The sequence below is a fragment of the Helicoverpa zea genome, chromosome 6, assembly GCF_022581195.2.
Source record: "Helicoverpa zea isolate HzStark_Cry1AcR chromosome 6, ilHelZeax1.1, whole genome shotgun sequence".
NCBI lineage: Eukaryota > Metazoa > Arthropoda > Insecta > Lepidoptera > Noctuidae > Helicoverpa > Helicoverpa zea.
Genome location: NC_061457.1, coordinates 6,481,887 through 6,493,753, shown reverse-complemented (window position 1 = coordinate 6,493,753; position 11,867 = coordinate 6,481,887). Strand labels below are relative to the sequence as shown.

The 11,867-nt window shown below is 35.8% G+C and overlaps 1 protein-coding gene across 3 annotated transcripts; it reads left to right on the top strand.

Annotated features, from left to right (window-relative positions):
* The first annotated feature begins 538 nt into the window (after positions 1–538).
* LOC124631307 (sorting nexin-29-like) lies at positions 539–6,501 on the top strand. Of its 3 annotated transcripts, none has more exons than XM_047165632.1 (11): positions 539–755; positions 1,450–1,616; positions 1,697–1,791; positions 1,956–2,097; positions 2,172–2,278; positions 2,559–3,297; positions 3,387–3,510; positions 3,744–3,920; positions 4,066–4,206; positions 4,550–4,677; positions 5,487–6,501. In XM_047165632.1, the coding sequence occupies exons 1-11, from the start codon at positions 753–755 to the stop codon at positions 5,575–5,577; spliced, it is 1,914 nt and encodes a 637-aa protein (XP_047021588.1). In that variant the 5' UTR covers positions 539–752; the 3' UTR covers positions 5,578–6,501. The 3 variants fall into 3 exon arrangements, with proteins under 3 accessions (XP_047021588.1, XP_047021587.1, XP_047021589.1); XM_047165631.1 differs by having other exon boundaries at positions 1,697–1,824; XM_047165633.1 differs by lacking the exon at positions 539–755 and having other exon boundaries at positions 1,482–1,616; positions 1,702–1,824.
* The last annotated feature ends 5,366 nt before the right edge of the window (positions 6,502–11,867 follow it).

Sequence of the window (11,867 nt, the reverse complement as noted above, 5' to 3'; positions counted from 1 at the left end):
ACAAACTTTTGTAACGAATTTCAGATCGGTACGACCATTCGAAGATATATTATATAAATATAGATAAAACTTCGTTTTAGTTCCTTAGGGGTATAAATTTACACCGGGTATAAAACACCTTCATTATTTTGAAACCGACTCACACTTGGCCATTTTCAGATTTTTCCCTTTACCTTGACATAAAGACCTACCTTCATGCCAAATTTCAAGTCAATACGACCATTGGAAGTGGTCTAGGTTTTTGATGAGTGAGTCAGTCAGTCAGTGAGTGTATAGTAAAAATAGCGATTTTCTGACGTCAATATCTCAAGACCTACAATAGGTATATTAATGAAATTTTGTATTTTAGATAAGTGAGGGGGTCTCACTAGATACTAGAAATTTGATATGCGTAAATAAAATAGATTTTGAGTTACAGGGGGGTCGAATTTGGCCCGAAATGGTTCGTGTAATATAACCCACGGCCGGTGTGTCGCTTTTTTGCTCGAACTTGGCGGACACACTGCCGTGTGTCTAGATCTTTCTCTTACCTACTCCCTCTATTACTCTGCTAATTTACAATTAAAGTCTATGATCATCGTCAATCTATCAAAATAAAAATTGTACAACGAAAGTCAAAAACTCAAAATAAATAGTGTGTACGTTTTGAAATTAATTTTGAAATGTGTTAGTATAGGTTTATGTGTTAGAATAACATCAAACTATCATATAAATGCGTGTTATAAGTTTGCAGATCGAAAATAAAATGAAACATGGTAAGCAAAACTCTTTGTCATTGAGTAATGTAATTAAGAATTTATGTAAAATGGTTTATAGTAATAAATAATACACACAAGTGCTAGTAAATAAAGATCATTAGCTATTTGGTCAAGCAAATTTTTATCCTGTTTTATACAATTTGATACCCAAAGAGGCAAAACATAAATATCTAGGTGGAAAACAGTAACTACAAAATTATTATAACTGTATTCTTGAACACATTACATACACTGTGTTACATTTTGAAGGTTTTATCAGAATTCTAAAAAAGGTTTACTGTTATTCTTCTTTCTTTGGAGACTCGAAGACTTCTGATATGATTAAGAAAACAAATCATTTGTAGTCCAGTGTACTTTGTTGTTGTATTCCTGCCTGTGTCTATCAGATGTGATGTGTAAATGTTAGATGTATGCTGTTTTTAAATGCTCTTTTATATTATTGTCTCTCTTTTGTACACAGGCTAATATATTTATACAAATTAACTTCATGAGAAGAAGATTAGAATTAGAAATTCTTTATAGCAATAAGTATATTGTATTCACATAATTACATTAGTATCCCACCGTATCCTTTAAAGAATATTCTAAGTTACAATTATCCTTTCTATTTCCATGAATATAATAAATTTGTTTTGCATTGACATCAAGTATGTTGGTACACTACAGATAAAATGTATTGTTCACATTTCAGAATAGCAAGATCCTAAACACAATAGCTAATGCTATAGACAATAGAGAGGAATTAAAGAAAAGGATAGAAAATGGTAAAATTATTCATCAAGAATTACAAAATTGTGTACAAAGTTGTTTAAGTCGATTTGGTGGAAAATCTGAACTTGCCACTGAGGATGATATTAGGTAACACAAGCATATTTATAAACATTCTGGCTCCATATTTGTTTCTAAGAAATTATGTATTTTTTAAATAATTGTTTCAGAATAGCACAACTATGTGAAAAATGGGAGAAGCTACTTAGCCACGGCATTAGAACTAATTTATCAAACTCAGCAATTCAAAACTTGGTTACTGCAGGTTTAAACTTCACTTTTAATATTGTTAATGTTGGTAAGATAATGTTGTATGATGAAAAATTTACTTGGAAATGCTTTCTGTGATAACATATGTAATTAATAGTAAGTTCTTGAAAGAAAACTAAATATACAGTAGAAATTATATCAAAAGTGTATCGGTTTCAGGCAATTCTCTATGGAGCTATACTTGTCTACACCTAACAAAACATGAAAAAGAGAGGTTTAAAATTCTTACAAATATCAACACTCCACTTGGATATTTTAGAGCATTTCTTAGAGCTGCTTTAAATGAGAGATCCCTCGACAGGTACTAATTTGTTTTGTAAACAGCTTGTTGACTTGTAGATAAGAAGATAACAAGCCATTGGTCTTTGTTTTTAGATATCTGCAAAGTTGGGTTGCTCATGGTCTTCTCATGGAATATTATGAAGAAGGTGCTCTTGTGAGAGACCCTGACACTTCACAACTTCTCCCAAGCACAGCAGCAGGTAAATTATTGATGCTATGAAAATCACTATTATGTTTAAAATGCCAAGAGCTTGTCGGGCGAAGCTCAAGTGTAGGGTTCCGTATTTTCCCAAGTATAGCCCATATACAGCCCATTGTCTCCGGTACCCATTTTGAGTGCCGGCGCCGGCAGCCAATGTTTCAAATTTCGGCTGCCGGCAGTGTATTTACCGCTGGTTATACTATTTTTCATTTCCTAAAAAAAAAAAAAACAATAATATGGGTGTAAAACAATAAAATAATTGATACCAATTATTTCAGGTTTATCAACAGTATTGTTTGCATTATCAATAGACAGACCAGAGTTGAATGATTCACAACAAGCTAATTATTCTAGTAAAGCAGAACATGTGATACCATTGCCAATGCCTGTGAAATCATCGAGTAATCTAAAACGGAAACCTTTACGCCAAGTTATATCTTTTGATAAAAATGAACAAAAGAACACAATGGTAAATAAAAGAAAATCACTAGGTGCTGCAGAACAAGTGGATAATTCTGCTTGGAATAGTGCACCAGCTACCTGCCTCAACTCACCGGATCCTAAAATTGTAGCACAAGCAGCCTCAAGTAGTGAGCCCACTAGTTCTGAATACAAGAGCAGTCTCAGACACTTCTTTCCAGACAGTGTGAAAGGCATCGACAGTCCTTCACAAATTCTGTCGAAACTATCAGAATGCGCGAAGGAAATATTCTCCTCATCCAACAGTATTGATGTGAATAACGTAATAAAGGACGATGTTTCTGAGATAAGTGTAAATAATTTAAAGATATCTGAGAGTGACAGTGAAGAAGTCGCGGGCAGCATTGATGGAAGCACTTCATGCTTAGAACTGTGTTTTACAGAAGATGAGAGTGTGCCCGAGGATAAGACATTCAATTCGGTTTTAGATAATAAGGAAAAAGAGTATTTAAACTTACAAATGAAGTTTACACAAATGGAATTAGCTAGTAAGGAGAAAATTAAGAAATTAGAAAATGTAGTATTGGATCTGAGCAAGTAAGTATAAGTTCCGTAGGATATTTTATATAATTTTGCCAAAAATAAGGCTTTTCTAAATATTCTGATATATTTCCAACCACTTTCAGAGAAAATGATCGATTAAAAGAACAGTTGCGCCAGTACATGTCGGCTGTGGAAATAGGGAAAGCTTTAAAACTCGATGGTGGTGATAGCGCCGAAGTTGATCAATATGAAAGAAAGCTAGTGCAGGTATGATCATATGATGTCAAGAATATACACAAGCCTCTCATGGTCGATGCCATCAATTCCGATCCCAAAAAAAGCCGTTCTTGGTGTTTCTATGCGCGATTATCTGACGTTCAGCCGAACCAATTTTTGATGCAGTTTTTAGGAGACTTCGTCAGACTTAGGAGAAGGTTTTTGGTTGCTTTTTTAATTTTTTACCTAATTAAACACTAAAGTATTTCTGTAATTAACCACAGGTGGCTGAAATGCATGCAGAGTTAATGGAGTTTAACACATATCTACAACAGCGACTGAAGGAATACGAGAGTATATCCGCTATGGAGGTGCTCGATTATCCAGAGTCTAATGTAAAGGCTCACATACCTAGCGCATTCCTGATCGGCAAGAAAGCACATTCCTACCATGTTTATCAGGTAACTCATAAAATATATAGTTTATATAATAAAATTTTAGCGCTAAAATATATATGATAGCGCTCTTTCTCCAGTTGCGGAAAGTCTTTATTTTGCCAAACTTTACATCAGAACCTGACTTCAATATAAATGTATTTATTTTCAGATTTACTTAAAAATAGGGCAAGAGGAATGGAACGTGTATCACAGATACGCCAAGTTCCACGAACTTCATATGCAGCTGAAGAAATGCCATCCCGATATAGCTACCTATAAGTTTCCACCAAAGAAAACGTTAAGAAAACGGGTAAGTCAAATAGTAGATAGTAGACCAGCTAGGCATTTACAATAATAATAATTAAAAAAAAAACATGCCGACGAATTGAGAACCTCCTCCTTTTTTTGAAGTCGAAAGGTCGAGTGGTTCGAAATTGATTGATGAGTATAAGGGAAATTTCAGCACCTCAAATAAGTGAACTAATTGATTTTTCAATCATAGCGATTGAATCAGTATTAGATCTACTGCCGACAGAACTTTCTCAGATCCCAGGATTTTATTTTTCAGACCTTTTGGTCTTAGTTATCGAAGCTAAGCGAATAAATTAATAGTTATTCATAAAAAAATATTTACGTTGTATTTTATGTTCTAGGATGCTCATCTAGTGGAACAGCGGAGAGTGGCGTTACAAGCGTATCTGCGACACATTCTACTCGTATTGCCGGAGCTTAGAGACTGCACCAATCGCACTCAGCTTATCACATTACTACCTTTCTTTGGGTTCGTATATCTTCATTTTATGTAGATCCACTTTACGTGTTATGTGAATGGATATAGTGAAGAATGAGTATGTAAGAGGATGTTTCAAAATGGCACCAGTAAGCGAAACGTAAGATGTAGAAACCGGGGCCCCGATTCTCCTAAGTTAATAATGTCAAAATCGAATAGAAATCGAATCGTAATATGATCGTAACAGTAGTTTTAACCATATCGGGCATTCTGCTACTAATAAAAGACCAATCGTATTCGATTGACATTTGATTGGTGTGCGATTGGTCTGCTATTTTGGTGATTTTGGTCTATACGGTAGTTTGCTGTACAATCATTTTGCAATCGTAAATCATTTGCAGACAAAATGATTCATTATTGGATGACAGAAAAGGATAAAAACGTTTATTTCAAAGAAAAAATTGCGGAATGCCACATACGCTTCAATCGTAATCGAGTCGGGATTGGATCTCAGTCGAATCGAGTCGAACGTCAATCGAATGGCGCTTAAGTAAAATTAGGAGAATCGGGCCCCGGCTATCATGGTATGGACATGTGATGCGGAGGAATGAGGATCATGTTGTGAGGAAGGTTTTGGGTATGGATGTGGATGAACATAGTGGAAGGGAAACCAATTAAACATTCGATGGATCGTGTCAAATTCGACATCAGAATTGGGAAGTAAGACTGGTACTTGTGACATGACTACAGCTAAAAGAGCATGGAAGAAGAAACTTGCTACTCCGAAATATAATTGGGATGAAAATCTAGGCTAGGAAAAGGTAATCATTAACACTAAAAAACATCTTTTGTTTTTTCAGAACCTCATCTACTACTAAGGAAAATGGTCTGAGTCACGCACTGGACCGCCAGCAATCAAACGATTCTATTGCATCATACAATGCACTATGATGTCACTATGAGTACAGTCTCGACAAGTTTTCTACTTGACCTTTAGACATATGCACAGTGAGAAACAAACTACGAAATATAAATTATTTTTATGTTTATAGAGATGTATAGTATAGATTATTATTGACTTTCTTATTTTTAGAAGATAATATAGGATTAAAAATCAGGCTTGTGATTGTAATGTAATTGCGTACAATAGATGCCGACACTTTACAAAGAGATAATATTATGTACATATGTAAAAAAGCAATTTATAATTTGTGTATGAATTCAGGTGCTCTTTTGGAAACCTAGAGATAGTTAGTGCTGCCGGTACCTACCTACTTATATTATTTAATTATTGTGGATGAGTATGGCTGCTTTACTTTGGACTAACACAAGTAAGTGTGTTTGGAGTAAGATAGGGTTATTTTTCTTTGTTATAGTGTGAAAAATCACGTATGTGACACTCTCATGGTTCGCGGGAGACGGGAGGCGTGGGCCGCGGGGATGATTCATGTTGATGTCGTAGTTTAAAAATATTTTGAAAAGATTTTTATTATTAAAATATAAATTAATATAAGAACTAGAAAGGTACTTTCAAAGTTCATGTGTCGTTAAGCAGCTAGAAGTCAATAATTTAAAATATAAAATGAGTGGGGTACTCGGAGAGTGAACGTTTAGGTTTCTTAGGCAATCTTATACATTCACATATTATATATTCGAAATATTGAATGTTCACAAAAACATACCACAATCTAAGAAAAGTAGTGTACAATTTAACATAATAAAATTAATTTACGAGACGTATGCAGATGAATTTTACCAAAGCCATTAATAATCTCTAAAGTTCCAAAAAGAGCTACCCATGCTAATGGAATAAATATTTTATACAGGATGTTATTTAGGATGTAGAAATGTTATATATCAGTAAACCACAATACATAAACAAAAATCTTTAATTTTGTTCAGTACCACGAAGCTTGGATACCCTACGACATTTTATGGTCACTTTTATCGTCGACTTAACTTTAGCTATTCATTTTTTCTCATTAACACGTTTTATGTCAGAGCGCAGATGTATGCGAGACACATTTGATTTTCTATTGTTTTATAATTAGAGACGTACAAGAGATTAATCATATGTAAAAGATAATGATCGTTGATAAAAGCGCTCAGAAACTAGCCATAGGTTGGTTCTGATTGCTTGCTATAAAGGGTGGTCTAAAAGGCAAAAGCTAACGTCAAATCGCAATATCAAGATTCCCTACGCCTAGGGAACATGCGTTTTTTTGTTGTTTTCGAGTTAAACTTTGGCTACAAGAGCCTGATCAAACAGACTAACTTTCAATTTTCCATAAAACACGCGGATCGTGTAAATAAACTTATGTGAAATGATTTGAAAAACTAACCTACTTCTAGCTTTCATAATAGATCGAGAGCCAGCGACAGCCAGACCTTCGTTATTTTATAAAGGCTGAACTTTGTGTTTGCACCAGTGGCGTAGCGTGGGGGGGGGGCAGGGGGGGGGGGGGCAAATTCCCCGGGCGGCAGCTATTAGGGGGCGGCAAAATTTACCCAATAAAAAAAAATGTTCGCAACTAGTATCTGCGCCGCTACATAAAACTGTCTAACAATAACAAAACATTAAACAAGAAAGTTTAAACTTTTTAAACTTAAAATTAATTATTGTTAAAATTTGCTACTTAAAACACACGTGACACTACATTTTACGTAATTTTGGTTTTGAGTCTTAAATAAAAAATAATTAAAATTTCGCGCTCGCGTCGCTCGCGTAGTCAAAAACGATATGCCCTTATTTTTGCATCTGTCAACAAACAAAAAGTTAAGTACGTTTGGACTAAATTTTACGTAATATTTGGTTTAAGTCCGATAAAAACTTCGCGCTCGCTTCGCTCGCGCATTTGGAAACTACATAGGCAAGTTTTTCTTTATTTGCATATGCTTACCTACACAACTGCCGACATGCGTTTAACAGAGTGTTAATTTAGGTAAACCGATGAGGTGGTCCCCGGCAAGACAAACTTTAGTTAAAGTGGTCCCTCATGACTAAAAGGTTATGAATCACTGGTTTAGATAAACTTGAATGCTATAAGCAATGCCTACCTAGATACACGCCAAATTTCCAATTCACACTTCTAGGTATAGTTCCATGGAAACTAGTGTTAGTCCCGTAAATTAAATTAATTTGTTAAACAGTTTAAAGTAGCCCCGCTTTTTAAATTATTTCAATTTCATATATACTTATAGGTACCTACTTCGCTAGCCTGAGTACCTAAAAGAATTTTAAAACCTTCAAGAAATCAAGTAACAAAGATATAAAAGAAAAGTCTACTTGAGAACCTCCCCCTTCTCGCGATCAGGTAGTTAAAACAGAGAAGGTGGTGGATGTGGAATGACTACTATTTAGGTAGGTACCATTTGTTTTGCTTGAGGTACAATAGCTTTTTCGGCGAATTCATCTTCTTAATGCGTGGATCTGTAGTGTCAGCACTCGGGACTCGTGGATAATGTTAAGGTGCGTACGGATAGCGCGTTCCTGTGTTACGCGTAGTTGGGAAACACTGTCCAAGAGTACATTGGATACGCGTACAGCTCCTGTACGGACCGCCGCGAACCTGTACGCGAGGTCAATCGATCCAGGGGCCCGATTCTCCTAAGTTAATAATGTCAAAATCGAATAGAAATTGAATCGCAATAGCAGTTTTAACCATGGTCGGGCATTCTGCTACTAATATAAGACCAATCGTATTCCAACGACATTCGATTGGTTTGCGATTGGTCTGCTATTTTGGTGATTTTGGTCTATACGGTAGTTTGCTCTGCAATCATATTGCAATCGTAAATCATTTGCAGACAAAATGATTCATTATTGAATGACAGAAAAGGATAAAAACGTTTATTTCAAAGAAAAAATAGCGGAATGCCACATACGCTTCAATCGTGATCGAGTCGTGATTGGATCGCAGTCGATTGTGAATCGTATGTTGCTTAAGTAAAATTAGGAGAATCGGGCCCCAGAGCGCTCCGCGAGCCCCAGTCATTCGCCATGACTCCGACAAACTTAGCGGTTGCGTGCACCACCACTGCTGCGGCGTTAGTCATTATTCAACACATTTTAAATAAAAAAAACCGGCCAAGTGCGAGTCGGACTCGTGCACGAAGGGTTCCGTAAATTACAGTTAAATCAACCTATCTCAAAAACTATAAGAGATACTTTGATCAAACCAAAAATCGTTGAAAGAGTTAATTAGCATGCATCACCTCTATTTTTTTTAGAATTTTATACCCCGTAGTTATAAAAATAGAGGGGGGGGGACATACTTTTTACGACTTTGAGAGCTGATATCTCAAAAACCGTTCACTTTAAGAAAAATGTTTTTAAGAAAACTTTATATCATTTTAAAAGACCTTTCCATTGATACCCCACACGGGTATGTACATCGAAAAAAAAAATTTCATCCCTCAGTTACATGTATGGGGGGCCCCACCCCCAATTCTTTTTTTTACTATTTAGTGTCATATTTCTGTAGCGGTTCATACAACACATATTCCCATCAAATTTCATCACTGTAGTACTTATAGTTTCCGAGTAAATCGGCTGTGACAGACGGACAGACGGACAGACGGACATGACGAAACTATAAGGGTTCCGTTTTTGCCATTTTGGCTACGGAACCCTAAAAAGAGAAACAAACGGAAACCTAGATGGTGGATGAAAAAATTGTTTCGAGAAAGATTACAGTGTGGAAAATAGGCTAATAGAAGATATAAATTATGAAGAAAGTGGGGACAAAAATTTTGTGAGAATGAGTTCCCACAAGACCCGGTGAAATTCATAAAGTTGAATCAATCTAATAATATTTTCATTATTGAAACTCGAAGACAGCGCCGGATCTTCTATTTTTTTCAGGCGGGGCAAAAACTGAAAAATGCCGCCCCGCCTACCTACCTACTTATGTTTATTTTCACCAACGAAAGTCACTTTTTTGGTAGGTAAAGGACTTAAAAAAATGTGTCGAAATCATTGTAGTGAGCCTGTTGACCAGGTTTAAGTTATGAAAGTCGAATCAGATTAATGTACACAAAAAGTTAATAAGTTTTAAAAAGCACTGTGAAGTAACAAGCAGTCGGAAGCGCAAACTTTTTTGTTTTTGAGGACTCCATAAATATATTTTTTTGCTACATTTGATTTATAAAAACGTGGGGCCCATTAACTATTGCTGTAGTACTTTCTTCTAGAGGTATAATAGGTGTGGATTGCATCGACTTACTATAATCGTAACTGGAGATTTTGACAATCAATAATCAGCCGTAGCGGCTTCACCAGCGAACGCCGAGCTCATGATCTACCAAAGTATAAAGATATGCTTTGCCATAGGTAGGATTTCACAGGGGCCCCACGTTTTTATTTTAGTTTAATATGACCGGGACCACCTACGTAGGTTGACAGGTAAGTAACTATTTTTTTATTTTCTAGTTTTCAGTGCACATAAGATAAAACCGTTTAACTTAAAAGTTTTTTTACCGATTTTTTATTTTCTAGTTTTTAGTATTTAATGAAAATGCGTACCGAATATTCCTCATTCTATCTAATTCATTTAGTGTATCATTATTACACGGTCTCTTACCTGACAATTTATTACAATCTAATTCCTCAATACATAGCCCTTCCAGATACTTTTTTTTTTTAACAACCCCAAAAATCATCACATGACCTCTCCTGCTGTGGGTCAGCAGCGGTGAGGGAGTGTCAGACTCTTGACTAGAAACCGTTTTGTTCCGTCGTAGGCCTTTTATGTACCAGGGCCGCGGTAACTCTTTCGAACAATCTCGCAGCCCAGGCAGGCCTTGGCCCTGTTGGGCCCCGCTGGAGTTACTGACAGTTTTCTACTTGTGAAGCCCTTTCATTTGATACCCGTATTGGTGGGATTGATAAAAAATTGTTATCAGCCATTTGGTAGCGGCGGCCATCTTAGATTTCAATTTTGCATAGTAAATTGTATTCTACTTGTTTAGACCTTTCATTTGATATCCATGTTGATGAGATTGATAAAACCTACGTTATCCGCCATTTTATAGCGGCCGCCATCTTGGATTTAATTTTTTATAGTATATTGTATTCTGTTTGTTGAGCCCTTTCATTTGATACCCATATTGATGGGATTGATAAAACCTACGTTATCCGCCATCTTAGATTTCAATTTTGCATAGTAAATTGTATTCTACTTGTTGAGACCTTTCATTTGATACCCATGTTGATGGGATTTATAAAACTTAAGTTATCCGCCATTTTGTAGAGGCCGCCATCTTGGATTTTAATTTTATATAGTACATTGTATTCTACTGGTTGAGAACTTTCATTTGATACCCATATTGATGGGATTGATAAAACCTACGTTATCCGCCATTTTGTAGCGGCCGCCATCTTGGATTTCATTTTTTATAGTAAATTGTATTCTACTTGTTGAGTCCTTTCATTTGATACCCATGTTGATGGGATTTATAAAACCTAAGTTATCCGCCATTTTGTAGAGGCCGCCATCTTGGATTTTAATTTTATATAGTACATTGTATTCTACTGGTTGAGAACTTTCATTTGATACCATATTGATGGGATTGATAAAACCTACGTTATCCGCCATTTTGTAGCGGCCGCCATCTTGGATTTCAATTTTTTATAGTATATTGTATTCTGCTTGTTGAGCCCTTTCATTTGATACCCATATTGATGGGATTGATAAAATCTACGTTATCCGCCATTTTGTGCCGGCGGCCATATTGGATTTACAATGTTATTGATATTACTATATTGTATTGTCATCGGAATTAAAGGTGTATACAAAATTTCAGATTAATCGGTTGACAGGAAGAGGGTGAAATTTGAATTACTAAATTTGACCCAAGAATGAATAAATAAAACAAACGGGGTAAGCTAAATAAAACCGTTTAAAAAGGTAGACAGCGTGGATTTGACTCATGTAATCAACAAGGTAATTCGTGTGTAATATTGCGCGAGCGAAGCGAGCGCGAAATTTTTTGTGTCTACGACACCAAAGTACCTGATTAAGTAGGTACATTGTCAAACAACAAGTAGCCGCGAGCGTAGCGAGCGCGAACTTTTTTAAGTTATTTGTTTGAAGACTCACAAATTATACTGGGAATTATGTACAAATAAAAAGAAACCGTGATTAGAGCGAGTGCCATTTGTGTTCGTTGATTCGGTGCGTCAATAAAAATAATAAACAATCAGAAAAACAGCACATAAATTGTCATTTAGCCGCGAGCGT

What these genes read in the sequence shown, in the direction of transcription:
- LOC124631307 (XM_047165631.1), top strand. An exon ending in TTTTAATATTGTTAATGTTG is followed by an intron (nt 1,825 to 1,955) that starts GTAAGATAATGT and finishes TATCGGTTTCAG; the next exon opens with GCAATTCTCTATGGAGCTAT. An exon ending in AGAAAACGTTAAGAAAACGG is followed by an intron (nt 4,207 to 4,549) that starts GTAAGTCAAATA and finishes TTTATGTTCTAG; the next exon opens with GATGCTCATCTAGTGGAACA.